Source organism: Petaurus breviceps, unplaced genomic scaffold (assembly GCF_028583685.1).
Source record: "Petaurus breviceps papuanus isolate PSGF00001 unplaced genomic scaffold, PetGlider_PUasm1.0 98, whole genome shotgun sequence".
Classification (NCBI taxonomy): domain Eukaryota; kingdom Metazoa; phylum Chordata; class Mammalia; order Diprotodontia; family Petauridae; genus Petaurus; species Petaurus breviceps.
In genome coordinates, this window is record NW_027187460.1 from 45,070,301 (window position 1) to 45,095,596 (window position 25,296).

The 25,296-nt window shown below is 36.0% G+C and overlaps 1 protein-coding gene across 1 annotated transcript in view; it reads left to right on the forward strand.

Moving 5' to 3' along the window:
* Positions 1-25,296, forward strand: part of CSMD3 (CUB and Sushi multiple domains 3) — a 795,885-nt gene that overhangs the window by 80,859 nt on the left and 689,730 nt on the right. The window contains exon 5 of the mRNA XM_069081309.1: positions 18,478-18,590. Within this exon, the coding sequence (XP_068937410.1) occupies positions 18,478-18,590 (113 nt within the window). The remainder of the gene's footprint in view (positions 1-18,477; positions 18,591-25,296) is intronic.

Consider the following 25,296-nt stretch of genomic DNA (forward strand, 5'->3'; position numbering starts at 1 on the left):
AATAAATGATTTAGATATCAAGGAGCAACAGTCAGGAATACACAGGATTTAACAGTAATTACATAAAGAATCAGAGGGCTTGGAATATGATATTCTGGAAGGAAAAGGAGCTTGGATTAAAACCAAGAATACCTATTTAGCAAAACTAAATATGGACATTCAATTAAATAGGGGACTTTCACACTTCTGTGATGAAAAGGTCAGGGTTGAACAAAAAATTTTATCTTCAAATACAAGACTGAAAAGAAACATAAAAAGGTAAACAGGAAAGAAAAAAAAATATTCAACAAGATTTAAACTGTTTTCCCTACACAGGAAGATGATACTTGTAACTCTTGAGAACTATATCTGTATTAGGATGGTTAAAAGGAGTATACTAAGACAGAGAGTGCAGGTATCAGTTGACTTTGATGTTATGAAATTTAAAAAAAATAAGGGGTGGAAAAAAAGGATTGTACTGGGAGAAGAGAAAAGAGGGAGGTAGGAAAGAGTAAATTAGATTACATGAAAAGGTACAAAATATCTATTACAGTGGAGGGAAAGAAGTGGGTTAGCATTGTTTAAACCTTACTCTCATCAGATGTCACTGAAAGATGTCATAACACATACTCCATTGGGTATAGAAATGTATCTTACCCTATAAGGTAGTAGGAAGGGAAAGAGGAAAGAAAACTGAAAGGGGGAGGGCTGATAGAAGGGAGGACAGAAGGGAGGGCTCAAGTAAGAGGGGAAAGAGGAAGGAAAAGGGAGGGACTGATTAGAAGGGCAGATTGAGGGAGTTGGTGGTCAGAAGCAAAATTCTGGTGAGGAGGTACAGGGTAAAAGGAGATAGAAAAGTACAAAAAGTGAAAAATAAGGAGGGAAATACACAGTAATCATAACTGTTAATGTGAATGGGATGGATTCTCCCATAAAATAGAAGCCAATAGCAAAGCAGATTAAAAAACAGAATCCTACAATATGTTGTTTACAAGAAACACATTTGAAGCAGAGAGATGCACACAGTAAAGTTAAAAGGCCAGAGTAGAATATATTATGCTTCAGCTGAAGTAAAAAAAAAAAAAAGCAAAGAAAAAAAAAACAAAGGTAGCAATCCTGATTTCAGACAAAGTAACAGCAAAAATAGATCTAATCAAAAGAAATAAGAAAGGAAACTACATCTACCTAAAATGTAGCATAAACAATGAAGTAATATCAATACTAAGCACATATACACCAAGTGGTATAGCATTCAAAGTCTTAGAGGAAAAGTTAAATGAGTTACAGGAAGAAATAGACAGTAAAACTTTACTACTATGGCACCTCAAACTCCTCCTTTCAGAACCAGATAAATATAACCACAAAATGAACAAGAAAGAAGATAAGAAAGTGAATAGAATTTTAGAAAAATTAGATATGGTTGACCTCTGGAGAAAATTCAATGGGGAAAGAAAGAAATATACATTTTTCTCAGCAGTATATGGCACCTACACAAAAAATGACCACGTATTAGGGTAAAAAACTTCACAATCCAATGCAAAAAGGCAGAAATACAATATACATCCTTTTCAAGTCATGATGCAATAAAAATTACATGTAATAAAGGGCCATGGGAAGATAGATTAAAAATTAATAGAAAACTAAATAATCTATCCTAAAGAGTGAATGGATCAAACAACAAATCATAGAAGCAATCAATAACTTCATCCATGAAAATGAAAATAATGAAAAACATGCAAGAATTATGCGATGAAGTAAGAATGGTTTTTAGGGGAAGTTTATGCTCTAAATGCTTACATGAGTAAAAAAGAGAAAGAAGAGATAAATGAATTGTATATGTGACTAACAAAGCTATAAAAAGAACCAATTAAATCCTCTATTAAATACCAAATTAGAAATTCTGAAAACCAAAGTGGAGATTAATAAAATTGCAATTAAAAAACTATCAAATTAATAATAAAAAAAAGAGTTTGTTTTATGAAAAAAACCAATAGGATAGATAAACCTCTGGTTAATTTGATTTACAAAAAGAAAGAAGAAAACCAAATTACTAGCATAAAAATTAAAAAAGGTGAATTCACCACCAATGAAGAGAAAATTAAAATTATAATTAGGAGCTATTTTGGTCAACTGTACACCAATAAATCTGACAATCTAAGTGAAATTGATGAATATTTGCAAAAAATAAATTGTTCAGATTAACCAAAAAGGAAATAAAATAAATTACTCAATTTCAGAAAAAGAAATTAACAGATCATCCTGACTCTGTGTCTTGCTATTTGTGAGACCTTGAGCAAATCATTTAACCTCTTTCAGCCTCAATTTCTCCATCTATAAAATGAAGGGATAAGCCTTAAGGATCTCTAAGATACTTTATACTCATCATTCAATTATCCAATGATTTATAATTGACAAAGGCTTTTATATACATTTCCTCATTTTATCCTTAGCACAGCTGGCAGATGGGATACATATACCATCTGTGTCACAAGAATTCTCCCCCTTCACGGATGAGAAACCCAGATTAATAGGTTTTAAAAAATGACTTGTACAAGCTATGAAAGAGAAGAAGGAATGAAAAAAAAAGACCTTATGTTCCTATAGTGCCAACACAATATTGACAGCACCAACGGCGACTATAAATAAGCCAGCATAATTCTCAATGGCAACATATAATGGACTCTCCATATAGAAGACAGAAGCAAAACACTTATTCAGACACCAGAAAGACAAATCCCATCCAGCACCAGGAAACCAAATCCATCACAGCAACAAAGAAGTCAATATACCATAGCACAGTAGGCAGCCACACCATCCTTTAACCTTCCCACAAACACTCATAGGTCTAGCTGCCACAGCAGTGGAAAAACAAACACTGACAGGCCTAACTGTCTCATTGCCTGTGCATCCCCTCTCTCCCACTGTCTAGCTACTCTGACTCCCAGCTTCTTGTGCTCTACCCTTCAGCAGACTCCTCTCACCACAGGCTCCATGTGATTATATTCAGTCTATTAGGAGGCAGGGAAGATCTTCAAAGCAGGAAAGATCTCCAAATTCCCTTAGTCTTATTAAGGGACAGGGAAGATCATATATGTAAAAGAAGAGACAAGTTACTACAAGAAAAAGCTCATATGAAAATAAAGTTAGCTGATTTGCATGAGAAAGTTTCTGTGTTACAGTGTTTGGGCTCTCCTTTAGAAGAGCAGTTAGACCTGAATGGAGGAGAGGACGCACCCAAGGTAATAGCTATACTTGTGAGTGTTTGGTTGTGGGGGTTGTGGGAAGGTTAAAGGATGGTGTGACTCCCTGCTGTGCTATGGTGTATTAACTTCTTTGTTGTTATGATGGATTTGGTTTCCTGGTGTTGGGATTTGGCTTTCTGGTGTCCTAATAAATGTTTTGCTTCAGTGTTCTGTATGGAGAGTCTGTTATATTTTGCGATTGAGAACTATCCTGGCATATTCATACTTGCTGTTGGCACTGTGAATATTGCATTGGCACTACAGTTCCTTCTATGGGTAGTTATTAGAGACACCATTGTATGTTTTATAAGTACATGCCAATTTTCAGGATGACATTCTATATGAACATACCTCTACAAAAATGTAACACATGCTGATTTAAATGCCCAAATATGCTTCCAACATTTGAAATTTAGATTTGTTCAGAAAAATTAGTGTTGTTTTATATCATATGCTCAGAAATGTTGGCCAAGATAGAATTCAATTCCACAAACTTAGTAAGCTACATGAAGTAGAATGAAATAGAATTTGGAGTGAGAAGACCTGTGTTCACTGCCAAATCTACTACTTACTATCTGTTAATCTTGGACAAATCATTTTACCTCTCTGGCCTTCAGTTTTTTCATCTGTTCAGTTATAATATCTCTAAGAACCCTTCCATATCTAAATCATGTTCCTATGATTGATTCTTTTTCTTTTTTTTTTTTTTGCCTTTTTCTTGGAGGGCAATTTGGGTTAAGTGACTTGCCCAAGATTACTTACTGTAACAGTAAGTGTTAAGTGTCTGAGGCTGGATTTGAACTCAGGTCCTTATGACTCCAGGGCCAGTGCTCTATTCACTGTACCACCTAGCTGCCCCTATGATCGATTCTTTGATGTGTAAGAAACTCACCTATTTGATAGAGGAGATACAAAGATTAACAAACAGTACTCCTGTCCTAAAGGTACTCACAATCTAATATTTATATAAAATATAGAGATAGATAACTGGAATGCAATGTAAAATGTTACAAGTGGTATAAGGGATATATAGTACCATAAATGCATAACACGTAGCACTTTAAGATTTGCAAAGTGCTTTATAAATCTTACCTCATTTCATCCTTACAATAGCTCTTAGAGGTATGTGCAGTTATTTTTTACCTCATTTTATAGATGGGGAAACTGAGACAGTGGAAGTTAAGTGACTTGCCTAGGGTCATATAGCTAGTAAGTATCTTAGTCCAGATTTGAATTCAGGTTTTCCTGACTCCAACTGCAGTATTCTATCCATTATGCCACCTAGCTGCCATATAGAGGAATTTTAAATTGAGCTTTGAATATTTGTTAGGATTTTAACAAGTTAAACTAAGGTCAAGGTGATTCCTGGTTGGATGAGGGAGGACAACATAACAACAGCAACTCAGAAAATAATCAAGAAAGGGTAAGGATTCTCTTTAGATAGAGAATAAGGAGATAGGAGGTGATATGCCTTATGAGGTAGTTTGTCTAGAGTTTGGGATATTACAGATTTGAAATTTAGTCTGAAAGGAGTTATTAGGATTCCATATTATGATGGGAGAACCAGTTTTATGGTTTGTCCTTTTCCTTCACAAAACAACCAGTTTTGCTGACTTGATTTATATATTTTTAAGCTGTCTTACAGAGATGACTGCACAATGCTGCCATTATAATCCCCAAGAGGGGCAATTATTATTTATATTAAAATCTACAGAAGTACAAATTATTATTGTACTTGGTTGCCAATAGATCCTGAGACCCAGGGGTTAATAAAATCCTAAGACTCTATGACTAAGACTCTTCCTTCTATGAAGAAAGGTATAGACATGGTAGTGATGAAATAGCAACTGCTATGTTTATTATAAGGAATTTATTTTCCCAAGTTCCAAATACTCCAAGATTTATCTGGTTACCTTGTATAGTTACCAGAGAAGCAGACCCAATCCCTAGTCTTTTAGGTCTTATCTTTTAGAAAATCAAAATTTCCTGAATTTCTACAAAGTCTCTTTTTAAAATACAAAAGAAAAATTCCAAGGCAATGGAACTTTTGAGTTGTAAGTAGGTCCCTTAGAGTTTGTCTCTCTTAACTAGTTTATATAAATCAATCTATTAATACTTGACAGGAACACAAACATAAGTAGGTATGAGCTTTTTAGATTTTAGCACAAATGATAGGAATGGGTTTTTAATTACTTAGTTTGATCTTAAAGCAATATATTCATTAATTTTTATCAGCTTATCTCTCTCCTAAACATTCCAGAAAGTCTGGGTTGAGGTACAAGAACTCCATCCCTCAGCAAGGCCAATGATCAAAAGGCAGAACAATCAGAATTTTCTCAGTGTCTTTAAAACATTAAGTAATGTATTTTTACATAGATCAATGTCAAGGACTCTTTCCTGTATTTTAAAGAGGTCAGAATGTAACTCAAAGTTATGGAGGAAACACATCCCAAGAGGTATCTAATGAGTCAGCCTAGCAGGAAGGGCACTCATTCAGACATCACCATGTGCTACTCTTCCAAGCATGTAGCTCTAAGGGACTTCAAACTATTGGCTATCAATTTTACTGCCTTAGGGACAAAAGACACTTTAGCTGACAGGTATAATTATCATGAGATCTGACTCTTCTCTGTTTCTGGAAGGATCTCAACTGGAGGTAGTTTTGATGAGCTACTATTGCGCTAAAGCAGCTCTAAGTGCTTCTGGAACCCCATCATGGCTCAGGTCATAATGATTATGCGTTCTTTGCAATATCCTGGGTACTGGGAAAGTTCAAGTAATGACAGTAATATCTTATGCAAAGTGATTTGCATTTATGCAACTTGGAGAAAAAATAACATTGAATTCAGAATGCAATGGGGAAAGCAGTCACAATGATGTCTTTCTGGCTACCCTGATTCTCTATAAAACAGAAAAAGTCATTTCAATGAATCTTTCATATTTTAATGAGTTATGCTGGTATGATAGAGACTGGGCTTAACTTTGACGTTTTTGTTGAGAACTCAGAATCGAGATGTTAGATATCAATTACAAATGGACAATGAGGCAGACCCAGAGTTGAATAGGAGGATGAGAGTAAACTGGATTTAATTTTGGAAATTGTGCAGTCCTTTTAGTACTCCAAGTTTCCTTATGAAACAAAAAGTCATTTTAAAGCCATTTTACACTTTTACTAATACTAAATGCCTAGGAATGAGAACATCATGATCTTTGAAGTGTCAGAATTGGAGGCCACCTTGGTACAGCAGAGAAAGGAATGATTGTGACTTTCAAGAGGCTATAGGATATTAGTTGCAATGATTTGTACAACAGTATAAAAATGTAATTTAAGAGATAAAGAGTAAGAGTATTGGTTAAGCACGTAGCAAGAAAGATAAGTGAATAAATAACTCTCAAACTATAGTACTCACATGATGGTAGGAGACCTAGAGGAAGGCCTTTGATATGTTGGACAAACTCTCATGTGGAGAATTTATGGTAGGATATAGATAAAAGTTACACAGGACAAGAAAGCATGAATGAGTTGTTATTTCGTTGGCAGGAGTGCTGTTGATAATTTCATCAATTTTTGAAACCTTGTTGTGTACACAATAGAATCAATTGCTTGGAGAACTTCACCAAGAAGATAAAGCATAAAATTTGCATAAATTGTGACAAACAATACCAATATCACAGGAATAATTATTGTTCAAGAAGCTATGGATATATCTACTTATGGAAGTAATGCCTTCCAAACACAAATGCTCAGAATCTAAAGGATTCCAAGAATCTTTATTAGAGTATAAGAGCATGGTATTCTTTCTGAGTATTGGCAACCTTCAGCTCTTCAAGATTTCTAATTATAATTATGTTAGATTCCATGGAGAATATGGTAATCATACCGCTGAGGTACAGACTCTGGGAACCCCCTTGAGCTCTCCTTGAATCTTCTCACATAAGGCATTCGCCTGAGGCCATAAGCCTTTCATTGTGGCTCTGCCCAAATCTTTAGCCCTCCTTTCTCTAGCAATTTCCCACCATTGATCCTCCCAAAATATCTATACCCAAATCAACTGTTACACCCTTGAACATGCCTAGCCCACCACTGTCATCTCCAGCAACTTCCTACCCTTAAATCACTCATTTACTGGAGTCTGAACTCTCATTGACTCCTCCTGAAGACCCTCCCCAAACTCCTCTTCTAGACCACCCCTAGATTCCTCTCACAACCTTTCTGTATATGAGACCCCATCTTGCCTCCATGAGAGGAGGAAGGCCAGAGAATGATTTAGTGCAGACTCACTCTGTGTCTGATGATTCTGGCCCATTTGCCCAATGCAAGCATCACAGATACTGTGGCTCCTTAAGAGTCTACCCATTATGGCGAACTTTTAATAAACTTTGCTTTTCTTTGGCTGAGAGAAGATTTGAGTTGAATTCATTTGGCAGGACCTGGCATGTTGGTATTTTGGGGTCTCAAGCACCTCTAATCCCTAACCCTGTACCTCATCATGGAAATTCCACTTCTTGTGAGGGAGTTACTAGGGGGTGCTTACCTGGAGGATCAGACTGCAAGACTGGGGGATCTGGCTGTCAAGGCGGAAGGTCAGCTTACACTTGAGGAGGGGAAGGGGTCAGAAGAGGAAATACCCTTAAGACTGCTGTGCGAGTAGGGCCTAAGGCCTGAGTGGGTGTTGCCTCAGTGGGAGGGGCCACAGAGGGAGGCACCTCAGCAAGATTGGTGGTTGAGACCTGAGCAGGAGTCCCTGAGGGAAGAGGGGCTAGGGCCAAAGCCCTGGGGGCCATAGGAAGGGGGTCATTTAATTGGTCCCTCTTGCCCCTTTGTGGAGAGGCTCTAGCTTCAAGCATCTCAAATCTTTTCTAAGAACCATGTTCCAAGAAAGTTCAACTAAGACCTTTAAGTAGGCAACTTCTATTCATTTCCTTCTCTTCGACAGTGTAATTCTAACAGCAAGAGAGTATTATCTTTTAAAGTCCAAAAAACAGGCCAAGATTTGTGGTCCTCTAGGTGATACTGAGGCCAAACAGTGTTGCAAAAAAACACCAACTTTTCTTTTCAACTTCTTTAGAGAAAATAAATTTTTACCAATGGAGTAAAAGACAACCAAAAGGCAAACTTTGGGGAGCTAAAAAAAGATCAACCCAATACAGGTATAGGGCCTAGAAGTCCCTTCCTCCATAAAGGCAGGCTTGGGAGTAAGCCTCAAAAAAACAAACAAAACAAAACAAGACAAAAAAAAACCCCACAAAAAAGTACCTGAAGTTTTCCCAGCTCCCTAGCACTGAAAGAATTGAAAGAATCTGCCTTATACTTCCGGATGGGATGTCTGTCCTTGTCCTCCATTTTTCACAAGCTGTGTCTAGGTCCATGTCCTCCAACATAACCAAACTGGACACCCTCCCCCCCCAAAAAAAAACACCTCAGATAGCAAGAAGGGAATAGGGAGAGAGAGAGGCTTAGCTACCTTCCAGTCATGGCTGGAGAAGAGCTTTAGATTAACAGTGTTTCCTGATCAGGGAACCATAAAAATGAAGAGGTCATCATAAAATGATGAGGTCTGGGTTAGGGATTAGAGGTGCTTGAGACCCCAAAATACCAACATGCCAGGTCCTGCCAAATGAATTCAACTCAAGTCTTCTCTCAGCCAAAGAAAAGCAAAGTTTATTAAAAGTTTGCCATAATGGGTAGATTCTTAAGGAGCCACAGTATCTGTGATGCTTGCATTGGGCAAGTGGGCCAGAATCATCTGACACAGAGTAAGTCTGCACTAAATCATTCTCTGGCCTTCCTCTTCTCATGGAGGCAAGATGGGGTCTCATATACAGAAAGGTTGTGGGAGGAATCTAGGGGTGGTCTAGAAGAGGAGTTTGGGGAGGGTCTTCAGGAGAAATCAGATGAGGTCAGACTCCAGTAATGAGTTTGGGGAGGGTCTTCAGGAGGAGTCAATGAGAGGTCAGACTCTAGTAAATGAGTGATTTAAGGATGGGAAGTTGCTGGAGGCTACCTGGAGATGACAGACAGTGGTGGGCTAGGCATGTTCAAGGGTGTAACAGTAGATTTGGGTATAGATATTTTGGGAGGATCAATGATGGGAAATTGCTGGAGAAAGGAGGGCTAAGGATTTGGGCAGAGCCACAATGAAAGGCCTATGGCCTCAGGTGAATGTCTTATGTGGGAAGATTCAAGGGGAGCTCAAGGGGGTTCCCAGAGCCTATACCTCATCATCAGAGCTCTTATAGTTAATGGTATTTGAAAATGGGGTTGCAGAGTCCCATAATTATGATAGCCATTGCCCTAAAGTATTAAAAGGTTATAGAAGAAGGTATTGGGGTTAGAGAACTAGTAGAAGGCTTAAATAAGATACTGACTTAATAGATATTTAGAGAGAGTTATTTCCATGAACTAATATATGTGTAAGATACTAATAGGAGCACAAAGAAGTAGAAAATATGAATGGTAATTGCCCTCTAAAGACCATGGAGATGTAATGCCAAGCAAAGGCAACTTCCCAAGGTTCAAAATACCAGCATAGGTGCTCTCCATTTTATTCAGTGAAAAATTAAGAACAGAGAAAATCAAAATATAACCTAATTCAAAATACAGCATTCACCAAGTATAATTCAATAATCTCCAAGTACTACTCCACCCCTGGACATTGTAATTCATTTACTCAATCCCAAAGACCCTCTTGTAAGTACTAATCCACCCCTAGGCTGTACATTCATTTAGTCAACCACAAAGCCCCTCTTCTCAAATGGAGATTAGTTTCCAATCATAAGTAAAGTACATTCATTTGGTCAATCACAGAGCACAAAAAAGTCAAAAGTTCCCCACCCTTGGATCACAATTGAGTCTACCCCAGAGTTACAACAAGCTTAAGCACAGCATTTAATACCCAAAGAGAGGTCTTTTCTTCATCTTGACCCAAGGCAAATTCTCAGCAATCTTTGTTCCTGGGGAGACAAAGCTTAGCAAGGCCACAAGATACATTGCCAGTGTCTTCATTAATTCATTCTCTGTCTGCAGAACAGTCCTAGAACCCCTGAAAACATTAACAAAACCCCCTTCCAGGATTTCTGTAAACATACAACAAGAAAATCCTTCTTCAGGGCTTCTGAACCAACAGCAAGGTTCCAGGACCTCTGCAACAACAGCACTGTCTTTCACCAGTGAACAAATCTGGCAAAACAACATCAAAACAGACAGACAAAGTACCAGCATAACAGCCATGTCTCCTCAGTCCTTGGCAGCTTGGGGTGGCAGCTCTAAAAAGTCCTGGGCAATTCAAACTGGCCCTCAGCAATCCTCTCTGTCTCTCTCTGCCTCCAAGATGCTGCTTCCAAAAAGTTCTTCTGCCTCTCTCTTTGCTTGTGTCTCTCTAAATTTATGTCACCAGCTCCTCCCAGTTCAGCACCTTCTTTTCACATCAACAAGTCCTTCCCACAAGTGGGATTCACAAGCTCTGTGTTTTTAACACAATCAATCCAAATACCAAGCCAATACAGGGGGATCTTTAAATTCCATTACTATTACAAGTAAATACAAGTATATAAGGGTTTTTTTTTTCTTCAGACATATATAGAAACAAATATACAGATTAGACAGAGCCTGATGAGCTAATTGAGTTTGACTCTTGAGTCCTATAGTGAAATTACATGCCAACATTATTGAATATTTAATTAACCAATTGAACTATACATTTATGTAGCCCTTTCCAGTGTATATACAAATTCATTTTGAAAACTGTCTTTTATTCTTACAATGTTTTGATTTGTTTACTGAAATCCCACATTATATACGATATTTTAGTGTTTTGTTTCATTTAATTGTTCTAATTTCTTCCTTGCAGCATCCTTAGTTAATTGTATATACACCATAGAATGACATGTATAAATCATTCTTGATGATGTTAAATTATAAAAAAAAGAATACTGAATACAATATTCCATGATCAAGCAAAAGGCCACATATTTGCATAACTAAAATAATTAACAGAGTAGAATAATGGGTTGTAGTTGTGCTGTCTAGTAGAGCTGTCCATATATCTAGGGACGAATATGTGTCAGTATAAAAATCAAGAAAACCAGGCATTGGGCCTAATAGATATTTAATAGATGTTGTTGTCCTTCTTTTGGCAATTTTTCCCCTCCTCACAAACTCTACCCTCCCCACCCCCAATCCATTCTGTCTGTCACAAGAATTTATATATGAGGAAGGATTCTGAGCATATTTTCTGAAAGTTTCTATTCTTTTTTCTTAGTGATGTAGGCCTAACCAGGAGGAATACAAGGGAATAAAGAACTTAAGAGGTTATTCAGACTGAAAACATACATGTATTAAAAGGTTTTTAGAAAAATTAATGGATGATTGATGTATATTAAGCTATTAAAAGGAGGTTTGGACAATTCATAGGAGCATAGATTTAGAACTGAAAATGACATTTAGTGATCATCTGAACCAATACCATTTCAATATGAAGAAACTGAATGGCACAGTAGTTTCTTGATCTTCATCATGTAGGTAATAAGTTGTAGAACCCAAGTCTTCTGACATTGAATCCAATAGTCTCTAGTGAACCAAACAATATCTTTTAGAGTAGTGTAGTAGAAAACTATACTCAAGTTATTTTACACATCAGTGTAATGGCCTACATATTTTAATAAGGCAGTCAAATGTTTTGTTGGATTGACTGTGGGAATGGCATATATCCCATGATTCATCCCTTAGTACCATGGCCAACGAAGGACCTAGGGATCTGTTTCCCACATTTTTGTGATGGATCCCAAACACATTTCACAGTCTGAATCAAATATTTGTAGACATGATATCTCTTGCAGACTTTTCCCAGGCTCTTGATATCCTTGAATACTTATAAGAACCTCCTCTGCTCACCAGAAATCATCATACCTTAGGCACTTGCTTATGAATGGAGAAAACCAATCTATTCTAGTATGGAGGAAAATGTTAGAACAAGAAGGAACAACTGGAAGTTAAAACATAGCTTAATATAATTCAATTTAATACAACAAATATTTATAATGTATCTACTATATGTATAACACTGTAGAACAGGGAGAAATGTGATTCTTGCCCTTATGGAGCTTACCTTTAGACTTGAACTCAGAAGCTCTGGATGTTAATTTCATTTACTATGAGGTAACCCTGTAAAATTACTTATGCTTCATGAGCCTTATTTCATCAGTTATGACATTTAAAAAGATTTGAGACACATAGTTTCTGGGTAATTTAATCATTTTATTAATAAGACCAACAGGTTATTAATAAAAGGATGACCATTTTGGCTGTCTCCCTTAGACCAAGGACAGTGGGATCACAGTTTATATGCCCATCAAAGAAGAGGTGTTATTCCTAAGGGATGCCTAATCACCTCTGATTGGTTAATCAGATGGGATATGGACTATCTTGGGGTATGTGATTCAAGTCACTCAAACCTTAGTCAAAGAGACATCAATTTCCATATCACCTGTTGTAGCAGCAAGCACCCCAAGCGTCCTCAGGGTTTGCTGCTCACCCAGGTTCTTGGATCTGCTTTGTTAAAGGAAAGCAACTCAAAATGGGTTAACAAGCTTACTTTAATCAGTCAGACATATATTGTTTACCTTGTTGAGGAGAAAAGGTCAGCACCCCGAACCTCAAAGTATACAGGCAGAATTATCAAGACAGAAACAGATCAAGTAGACAGATTTCCAAACTGTCCAACCATTACATCCATACCCAGTCAACATCTGGGTTTCCACATCTGGATTTTTCAAAGCCGGGGGGGGGGGGGGCCTGGACAACGGCTTCCCAGAATACAGATCAAATCACAGAACACTTCTCAAAGTGAGCCCCCAAAACAAAGCTACACATCAGGGCTTATATAGCCTTCTCCTGGCTCAGAGAATGTAACAACCTTATTGACTCACTGGCCAATCAAGAAGTATCTACTGAAAAACAAGCCTCCCACCCCAGGCTTCAGGTGCACTTTAGCCTAGGCGCAGGGAAGATCTTCCAAATCTGCATTTCCATTACACCTGTCTTGATAATAGGGAGAATCAACATTTTCCTAGGACCTATGTGAGTAAACACAATGAGTAGGAATACACCCATTACCCTAACCTTAGGATTTATTTTACTATCCTATTAGATCTTTGACTGGGTAAATCTTTAAGAGAAATTTCCCATACTGGTTTCTGGATGAGGAAGTAGAAACAGGGGGGAAAACATTGGTTCTAATATAATAATTAGATATTAAAAAATGAGAGAAATATTTATTTCTCACATACCTATAAAAGTGAGAAAATAATACTTGCATCATTTACATCATAAATACCTTCTGAGAATTTATTTGTGAAGTACAAAATACTATGTAAATGTTTGCCATTCTTTATGTACATACATACACTCCTACTTAGATTTATTTTGGCACTCTAATTTTACAAATTTTATTCTAGTAATCCTTTTAAAACAGTATTTAATTTTTTCTCTGTGCTTTTGATTGTGTTCATTCTCCTACTAGTCCTATAAATCTATCTTTTCTTTCAACTGAGTCTATTTTTCATGATAATTCATAAACTAATGAGCTGATAATACAATAAAATATTCCATGGCAAATTAATTATCATATTAAAATTGGGTATGTTGTACTGCATTAGACTATATTTTTTCAGCAAATTTATATCTGGGTAATAGTGTGCAATTATCATATCTAACCTGTTGGTGGAGTTTTAAATAGTTGGCAGATTGAAAGAAAAAAAGTTGCAAGATAAAATTTTAAAGAAATGTAGAACAGTAGGTGAATTGTTTTTTAATTCTGTACCCCATCTATCATCTTCAGTCAGGTTTCTAAAAAAAATATATTACATTGGATACTCCTGCCTTCATTACTAGGCAATGTATTGTTTCTGCTTCCTTTACTGCCCTGGTGACCTAGATTCATGCAATCTAAGTCTCAGAACCTGGGAAATTATTGAGGCACCTTGTAATGTTAATGTATATAAGATCTTCCCTGCCCATTAATAGACCTCACATGAAACCCATTAAGGGAAACTTGCTTAGGGGAGGCTTGCTTGTAGGAAGGCTTTCATACCTTTTGCTTATGTCTAATTAGGCACTAAGTCACAAGGGTTGTGATACCTTCTAGCTCTGAGAAGTGTGTGTGTATATATATATATATATATATATATATATATATATATACTCTGAGTTGGTATTTTGCTTTGGGGCTCACTTATGAGAAGGATCTTGTGATTCCCTGGTTGAGATTCTGAGTGGCTGTATGTTCAGAGTTACCTGACTGCTTAAATGTAAAGGCTTTCTCAATTCAGGGATGTATGTAAAGTATATAGCAATATTGCTTTGATTCAGGCAGTCAGACAACTGTCTCTTGGTCTTTATTTCTTTATTTCTGTTTGTATTTTCTCTGAACTTCAGGGTACTGATTTTTCCCCTGAACTAGTAAATGTAATTAAAATTGTTGTTGACCCCTTAAACAGCTATCTTTCCTAGTAAAGCAGATCTAAGAACCTGAGCTAGCAGCCATCCTGGGTATGCTAGCATGTGTGGTTGCTGCTACATACCTTGAAAACCCCAAACCTAGAACCCAGGGGCACACCTAGAGCAATCGCCATGCTATTAACTTCCTACTTCTTGTTCTTTGAGCACCATTCTGGCCCCTTCAGAGCAGAAGCACTACTTAGACAAACCATTCCATTTTCCTTTCCTTATTCCTACAGAGTGTAACAAAATGTCCCTAGCTTATAATCTAATTTTTAAAATACAGCAATGGTTTAGTAGAATAATTAGTAGAAAGATCTTTGACTTTAAATTCAGAAGACCTAGATCATCACTTACTAGGACCTCAGACAAATTTCTCAGTTTATTAGGATTTATTTAGGATTTTGGTATCAAAAGCAATGAGCTCACAAGTCTTTGAATACAAAAGATAGATAACTATTAAATGTATAAAGTTGTGTGTGTGTTTATGTATGTGTTGCACAGTTAGTTGAAAGAGCACTAGATCTGTAGTCATAAAGACCTGATTTCAAGTACAGCCTCAGACACTTACTAGCTGTATGACCCTGGGTAAGTCACTTAATGAATACTTACCTCAGTTTTCTTAGTATAAACGAGGGACAACAATAGCACCTCCCTCACTGAGTTGTTTTAAGAATCACATTAGATAACATTAGTAAAGCACTTAGTGCCTGACATGTAGCAGCCTCCATTTAAATGCTTATTCCCTTCTCATCATATAAAAAGGTAGCAAGTAATTTCAGGAATCAGGGTTATTGTCAGGAAATCAAGCTTAGCACAGTGCCAGGCACACAGTAAATACTGTGTTATTGATTAATTGTTGATTGATTGAGGAAATCACTAAATGGTAAGGTTGGGGAGGGAGTGTGGTGAATTAGCCATTAAAAGTCTCCATATTTTCAGATTTAGCTTCCTCTTCTAAAAAATGGGAATATTACTCACACTATCCTGTCCTTCATACCTAAAATACATTGTCTACTCCTATTCAGCTATGAAAATTCTTCAAGGTCTAGCACAAATGCCACCTCCCTGTTTTTCTTAGCTAAAGGTGTTCTTCCACACCTTAGATTTTCCTGGAATGTTTTGTCATTCATTCAGTATTAGTGTGTGCAACTATCTATTCTTTTACCCTGTCATTATCTATGTCATATTATACATATTCAAGTATATTTCAGTCTTTATAGATAGTAGGAAACCTGTTATTTTTTCATCTTATTGTTCCTTGCACAGTGACATGAAACTTAGTATGCACTGAACAAGTGACTGTTGAATCAAAATAAGGTAATATATGTACTGTGCTTTGTACTACAAAAAGCTGTTGTTATTGTTAGTTGCATTCTTCTTAAGAGTTTATTGTTTTACTAGAGTTCAGATACAGCCTGTCCTGAGATAATTCATTATCCTGCTGATATTCTTTCATATTTAATGTCTTGAATGTTACTGCATAAGGGTGTTTTTGGGTTTGTTTGTTTTTTTTGCTTTTTGGAAGAGGGAAGGTGGGGCAGTTGGGGTTAAGTGACTTGTCTAAGGTCACACCACTAGTTTTTGTGTTAAGTGTCTGAGGTTAAGTCTAAGGTTTTTTTTTTTGTAATTGAATAAAAGTATTGGTATAGAAACCTGTCTTTTGTAGGCTCACTGAAAGCATCTTTGGAATGACTCCCTCAGCAAACAATATTAGCAGGTTAATATATACTTCATACAAAAAATGATTTTTAATTATCTTAACAGATCTCTATATTTATTTTTTTTGTTCTACATGCCTTACAGATTATGAATATTTCCATGACAACATTTTATGAACATTCTAGTCTCAAGTTTTTAGGGACTGATATCATCTCCAGTTGACTCTGGAAAATATTCAGTCTTTGATAATCACTTGTTTCCAGTAAATAGTTGAATTCTGAAGAATGTTTTGAAATCTGCATTTTTAGTAGAAGGGCTTGTCATCTGCTCATTTGGTAAACATGGTATTGTCATTTTTTAAATGTTGTTTTGTTAATATTGTTGTTGCTGTTAATTATTATTATTATTGTTTCATATTTCATGAAGTTTAGGTAAAAATAAACCTGGGATGGGTTGTCATCTTTCTACAATTCTTTTATATCTCCTGTTTGATGATCTATATACAGATAGATAAACCTCATAGTTGAGTAAAGAATTAGAATTTAAGCTCATCCTCTGTAGGCTCATTTGAAAGTATCTTTGGAACAGCTCCAGTAATGGAAAGGACAACAGATATGAAAAATATTTCATTCTCTTCTCTCATTCTGTTTGATATTTTTTCCTTGAGGCATCTGTATTTTGAGAGCTTTTCATTCCTTGTAGTTTGGAGAGGATTAATATTTTATATGGTTATAGTATTAACACTTTTGTTCTTTAAATTTTTATTGGTCATGGTTATATGTAAGTAATTCTTGGTAAATATTTTGTCTATGATGATGTTCTGGTTTAAGTACAGTTTACTTTATGAATTCTTAGGAATTTTTCTGGGGTCATATAATAATTTACTTCATTAATTTATGAAGTATATATATACATATATATATATATATATATGAAGTATATATAACTGTTGCCCCATATGTCTTCCTAGGTATTTATTAGTTGTTTAAAGTTTACAAACTGTGGGGTATAATGCATAATTGATTTTTTTTCGTTATTTCCATACAGATTTTACATCAATTAATAAGTCTAGGTTTCTTAAAGATCACCATCTGATCTTTCTGTAAAATATCAATTGTTGAATATTGTTTGGTCTCATACTGTTGTCTTAAGTCCTTCCATACATATGTAACTCTGGCAATGCCCAGTTCTCCTAAAAAGGAAATACCTTTAAGAAGACTTTTGAGCATACCCAGTTTGCTAAACATGGGATGCACTGTATCCTTTAACACATTGCTGGGGCTCCTTTGATTGGCTTCATACAACTTTAAAACTAGTGAGACTGAGTCATTCACTTTCTATTCTCTTCTCTCTTTTCAGCTACTCTTACTGCTTTGCTGCAAATATTTTTAGGAGTCCTGCCAAGGTTAACATTAGAGGGTCAAAGAAACGTTTGCCATGATATTATTGATGATAAGGAAGGGAAGGCAGATGATAGATGTCTATATAGTACTTCAAAGTTTTCCAGGGACTTTATGTATATCATTTGAGACAATGACAATATTGAAAATGAGAAAATATCAAGGGTTTTTTTTCCATCCATTAAATATACCTCCATAGCAAATTCTAATGGAAGTTGGCATGGAGGATAGAAGCAATAAAGACATGGATTCAAGTCTGATCTCTGTTACACACTGGCTCTATGCCCCTGGGAAAGTCCATTAACTTCACCATGATCTAGACAATTCTATGAATGAAATCATGCATTCATTATCTGTTTATTCTCTAATCTAAATAGATTGTTTAAGCTCTCTCCTCCTATGAACCTAAAAAATGAAAAAAAAAATTATCATAAAGGGATGAAATTTGCAGATTGTACAGAAAGAGATGCTTACTTGGTGTACATAAATATGTGTGTGATAATAATTGCTGGTGTGTTATTACTTTTCAATTTTCTCACTTTTCAGTGATTTCCCCATTAATATTAGTGCAGTTACTAAATCTAATACCTTTCATTTTCAGAAAATGAAATGGATAAAATGCCTATTTCCATAGCAATTTAAACACAGGGAATTTCTCTGATAATCTTATTCTATCATTCTCTATTCCTTTTTCTAGGCTAACAGGAAGCTTTGTACCAGATTTAATAGTAAGTATGAGTAACCAAATGTGGCTGCACCTTCAGACAGATGAAAGTGTTGGATCAGTTGGATTCAAGGTGAACTACAAAGGTAATGATAACAAAGTGCTAATGAGCAAATCACTGTTGCCACATAACCTATGAAAATGATTTAAAATAAAACTTTAAATTGATTTGCTAGAGTCATTCATTCAAAGATATTTATTACCAGTCAGAGATTGGCAAGAATATACGCTAGTTAAGTGATAAAAGGGTAGCTGCACTATCTCTTTAAGGCCCTTTTCAAAAGAAGCATTGAATGATGAAAAGGGCATAAGTGCCTCTATAAAGGAAGAGACATGTATACACTGTGAAAAGATATACAATATTGCCCATAATTTGAAAGAACATTTTGATATATATTATGAGTATACAAAAAAATCTGTCATTTAACATTTATTAAGCTCCTACCATATGACAAGAGGGCATTGGATAAGAGTTGGGAATACAATAAGAGGCAAAAGACAGACCCTGCCCTCAAGGAACTCACAATCTAATAGGGGAGACACAAGAAAACAAATTTGTACAATCAAGCTATATAAAGGAAAATAGGAAATACCTAAGGGAGGGAAGGCAGTAGAATTAAGAGGATCTGAGAAAGGCTTGCCATAGGAAATAGGATTTTGTTTTGGGAATTAAGGGAAGACAGGGACACCAGTAGGCAGATAAAGGTGGGAGAGTATTCCAGGTGTGGGGGACCAGCCAGAGAAGATGTGGAGATCCTAGAGATGAGATTGTCTTGTGTTATGTACGGTGTCCCTGTATCAAAGAGGATATAGTGGTGAAATAATACTGGAAACAGGAGATGGTCAGGTTATGAAGGGCTATGAATATGAAACAGAGGATTTTGTATTTAATTCTGAAGGTGACTTGAGCCTCTGGAGTTTATTGAGTAAAAGAGTATTATATTCAGACTTGTAATTTAGGGAAATTTAGGGAAAAATGCTCGATCGAGGATGGATTGGACTAGGGGAAAGAGTTGAGGAACAGCCACCAGCAAACTATTACAATAGGCAGAGCATGAGGTGATAAGAGCATGGGCTAGAATGGTAGCAGCATCAAAGGGGAGAAGGAAGGACATTTGTGAGATATTACAAAGGTGAAATTGACAGGCCTTGGCAACAGATTGTACATAGGGGAAGAGAGAGAGTTAAAAATCAAAGATGACACCAAGATTTCAATTTTAAAGGATTGTGAGGGTGGTGTTTCCCTTTACAGTAAGAGGGAAGGTACAAGAGTAAGGTTTCAGATTGGAAGATAATGAGTTCTGTTTTGGACATGGTATATATAAGATTTCCTACTGGACATCCAGTTTGAGATGTCTGAAAGACAATTGGAGATAATAGATTGGAGGTCAGCAGAGAGGTTATGGCAAGATTTGAGAACCATCAGCATAAAGATGGTATTGAAATTTGTGGGAGGTAATGAGATCCCCAAGTGAAGTAGTATAGAGTGAGAAGAGAAGAAGGCCCAGGAAAGAACCTGTGGGACACCTACAGTTAGAGAGGATGATCTAGGTGAAGATCTAGAAAAGGAGAGTGAGGAGTGTTCAGAAAGGTAGGAAGAGAGGCAGGAGGGAGTGGTGTCCTGGGAACCTAGAGAGAAGAGAGTAAATAGGAGAAGGAAATCAACAGGGTCACAAGTTTCAGAAAGTTTGAGGAGGATGAAGATTGAGAAAAGACCATTGGATTTAGCAATTAAGAGGTCACTGGTAACTTTGGAGACTGAAGGTTTGGTGGAATAACGAGGTCTAAAGCTCAACTGTAATAAGTTAAGAAGAGATTGAGAGGAGAGGCAGTGGAGGTACTTATTTTAGATGGCCTCTTCAAGGAATTTTCTACAAAGGGTAAAAAAGATACAGGACAATAGTTAACCTGGTTAAAAGGAGCAATTGAGGATTTCTTGAGAATAAGGGAAGCATAAATATGTTTGTAGGAAATAGAAAATGAACTAGTAGACAAGGAAAGATTGAAAATCAGTGATAGAGGGGAGGCTTGGTAGCACAGTGAATAGAGCACTGGCCTTGGAGTCAGGAGGGCCTGAGTTCAAATCTGGCCTCAGACACTTAACATAAAAACTAGCTGTGTGAAAGTCACTTAACCCCAATTGCCCTACCTTCCCCCCTCCAAAAAGCAAAAAAAAAAAAAAAATCAGTGATAGAATGGGAATGGCAGAGGGGAAAAATCTGTTGTAGGAAATGGAATGTAATGGGATGTTTTTTTGAACAGGTAGAAGAAAGACTACTTTATTATGGAGACAAAAATGAAAAAGGAGATAGTATAGTCAAAGGATATGAACAGGCAGTTTTCAGGGGAAGAAATTAAAGATATCTGTAGTCATATGGAAAAATGCTCTAAATCACTATTGATTAGAGCAATGCAAATCAAAACAACTCTTATGTACCACATCACACCTGTCAGATTGGCTAACATGACAAAACAGGAAAATTATAAATGCTGGAGAAGATATGGGAAAAATGGAACACTAATGCATTGTTAATGGAGTTTTGAACTGATCCAAAAATTTTGGACATCAATTTGGAACTATGTTTGGAGATCAATTTTGAACTATGTCCAAAGGGCCACAAAAATGTGCATACCCTTTGACCCTGCAATACCACTTCTAGCCATATAGGTACCGTGTTTCCCCGATAATAAGACCTATCCTGAAAATAAGCCCTCCCCTTACTGTGTAAGATTCCTCTAAAATAAGCCCTCCCCCGAAAATAAGCCCTATTGAGATTGCTACTGTAGTGAAGGTGATCCCCTGTGCTACACGCTACATTACGGTACCCTCTGTGGCACTGCTCTCAATGGCGCCAGCAAGCAAATCACTGGGGAAGAACAGGATGACGCGCTCACTGCTGCAGCTCTGATTGGATGCAGCTCGGAGCGCGGCATCCTGTTCTTCCCCAGTGATTTGCTTATTGAATAAAGGTACATTTTTTTGTTCACATTTACCTGTTTATTAAAATTGCTGTCAATGTTCATTAAAATAAGCCCTCCCCTAAAAATAAGCCCTCTGGTGTTTTTCTGTCCAAAAAAAATAAGACAGTGTCTTATTATAGGGGAAACACAGTATGTATAACTATATATTCATACATACATATGTGTATGTATTTTATTATATATGTATGTTTAATGTTTGTATCTATAATATTAGTATTTCTTTTGCTTTATTGTTAAATAATTATGTGTTCTTATACATTTAAAAGTATCAGTTTCAAATTACTGATTTTGTAGCTATAAATCATGTTGGTTGGTGACTCAAGAGTGAGAATGGGTGAGAAAGTAAAGTATATTTTTACCTCAACTGGGTTAGCCCTAGAACATTGAGAAAACTTCAGTATAATTGAAGTGATTGTGGTTTATCTCTCTGAAATTAGAGCTTTTAGTGTGAGAACAAATTGGAGGAGTGAACAAAATCCAGAGAGTAGTGTCTTTCACACAGCTAAGTGAGACATATGAAGTCCCAAGTCCTGGACACTGTAAGTGTTGAATATAAGTCCCTACAGCCTTATAGCATTTGGAGGTTATTAGAATAAATCATTGACCACACATGCCAAGTGACATGCAACATAAGGGAAGGAAATACATAAAAACATGATGTCTGTACTCAAAGAGTAAACAACTACTCATGAATTCTAGATAACTAGACAGCTATAATGCAAAGAAATACTTGATAAGTACCACATGAGTAGTATAGATACATATATTCTATGCTATCTTAAGGATCTGATGTAGCATTTTTTTATATTCATTCCACTGATGCACATTGCAACCCCTCTATATTGTAGACGATCACTGAGAGCTGTTGGAGTTGAAAAATTCATGATTCTCTAGCCAACCTACTGATAAACTTATTGGAACATAGCCAGTCTTGTCCTCAAACCCCAGAAATACCGACTTGCCCCTATTTAAAGCATATCTACTTTTTCAGTGCTTGTGTTCTGTTCATATCACCTTTAAGAAGAAAGGATCATCACCATGCAATAATGAGGCATTGGAGTAGGACTTTGATGGACCACAGATCTTTGACTCTATTTCATTTGGTCTTGCCTCAGTGGATTTACAATGCTGATAACATCCTAGGAGCCACTGGCAATGACCTACTCTTGTTATTCTTTCTTCCCTGGTCCTAAGAATATTTTTTGAAAAATGGTTTCTCATTTTAAGGCATGTTATAAGATAACGAGGAGAATGAGTCCAAGAGATTGATCTTGAATTTTCTAACTTTGCCATGAAGTTTCTTATTTTAGTAATGCGAAAGAAGTCAAGGGCATTGAATAGATTTCTCTTTGAAGATCATTTAAGATATTTTAATTTGGGAAGATGACAAAAAAACTAGTTATAATTCCTTTAGAGTACATTTCTTCAAATACAAAGTTATAGTTTGAAGTAAACATTAAGGAGTAATTCTTGAGAGTTAATTAATACCTAGATGAAATAATGATGTCACTTTTCAAAATCTTTCTCAAAGTCTTGAACCTCAGCTCAATGATCACTCATTTTTCTGTAATGTTAATAAATCTAGGAAGCTTAGTCCCATATTTGAAATATGTTCTAGCTAGAAGAGTGCCTAGAGGCCATCTAGCAACAACTTTCTTTTTATGAGTGGGTAAAGTAAAAACCAGAGAAATGAAATGATTTGTCTAAGGCTACGCAGCTAATTACTGTCAGAACTGGGAACAGAATCCAAGTTTCTTGACTTCTAGTCCACTATTCTTTCCATGACAGCTTCATCATAAACTACCTAAAGGATGGATTATATAACAGCACGGGCTGTCACCAACTAGTGAATCTATCTGTAGAAATATGCTCATTCATAGGTTCTAACCATTAACTCCTGAGTAAATTACAGCCCATGTAACCAGAGATATAAATATTCACAACTGTGCCTGGAAGAAATTCAGTTGTGTGATAGACAATTATCAGTAAAGAAAAAAAAGTGTACAGTCTGAACTCTTTTTTGTCTTATACTAGTCAAAGCTCTCCTTGTAAAACTATTTCCTGCATCAAATTCATTCTTATCTTCTATAATTTTTTCAGTTAAAAGCCAAATATTTTTAAAAAGCAAAATAAGACTATCTTCCCAATTTGTTGCTATTTAGATTGAACATCTAACCTTGCCCAGATTTATTGACCTAGTTTGAGTTGAAAACAACTGGAAGCAACCTTTGTCTTCTCATTTCTTGTGTCTTATACACACATAAAACTTTCACGGGAGTTTGTATACATAAGGAACCTATTGGAAATGAAAATGAAACATTTCTAATGAAACAAATAAATGTTAATAAATTCAGTAAAATAAACTCATGATTTTAAAAAATGGAAATGTGAAAGAATCTGAAATTAATATTGTCTCACATATATTTCAGCTATTGTGCTAACAATTATAATTCTTTTTTATCAACAACTAGGTAATGAAGTTGTTCCAACTTCTCTCATTCACATTAATCCATTTAGATGTGCATAATGAAAAGTGCCTCTTCCAATCACCCAAACACTGGCTCTTTCCATGTTTATAGTCTTTAGGTCTGAAGACAGAGGGAGCGAATGCATGATTCTGTCAAAGTGATGAAACACCCACGTCTTGTGTTTGTCACTTGTTCCAAAGATTGAATACTATATTAATCTCTCAGAGGAATAGATTCTTTAGTGCAGCAAGTAGAAATTTAGGTAACTGACAATGGAAAAAATGGTTAGCCTCGGTTATAGTTTGATCTTCATTTTTTATTAAGTCTCATACCCGATACATAAAAGCTTGGCTTTTATTTATTTATAAACAATCTAAGAAAATCTGAAGAACTTTTTTGTGGGTGTTCCAGATTTTTGCGTGGTATTTTTTTTTCCTGCTCTAAATGACTGAATGAGCTTGGCATCTTTATACTCCTCTTGGCTTTATTATTCTTTTCATCTTTTGAAGGTTACCTGTCAAAAAATCTCTACCTGTTCAAACTTTAGAAACTATATTAATCACCAATGACAGTATTTCAACAAAGAATGAAATTGTTAAAGCTGCCAAGCTTGTGAACTGGTTGGCATGTCAGGAGAGTTACATAGCATTAATAAAGATCCTCATCATTAGAGTCCAGTGAGAAATGGAAAATTCCATCCAACATTAACTGCTATTTTCCCTCTCCTCTTGATTTCCAGGTTTCAATTTGGAAGACAGTCTTATTTTGCTTTTTTTTTAATATTGGGTTTTTATCTGTAAAAATATATAAAAGATATAACTATTCAAATATATTTTTGTAACAATGAAGGAGGAAATTGTTTTGATCATTACTGATTGTATCTACTTTGTTCTAATTATAATAATTTGTCATGAAAAAATAGCTTGATGCAGTGAATTGAGGGCTAGACAAGTCAAAATGATCTGGGTTCAATATTACCTTTTATATTTAATACCTTAACCTGGTCAAGAGATTTTAGTTCTCTGTGCCCCAGGATACTCCCTAAGACTTATGTAGTAAGTCATATATGGGTTGCCATCTATGTTGATGGAATAAGTTCCCATAATAAGGAATCTACATTAGGGATAAAATGTTTTCTTTGGAAAGTGAATGGGCACAAACTCTATGTAGTGTCTCTAGATAGCACTAAACCAGACCATGCTTTATAATCCATCTGTCCATCAATAAATATTTATCAGTGCTCAGCACAGGGCCTGCAACATAGTAAACACCAAAATCAATCAATCAATCAATCAATCTATCTATCTATCTATCTATCTATCTATCTATCTATCTATCTATC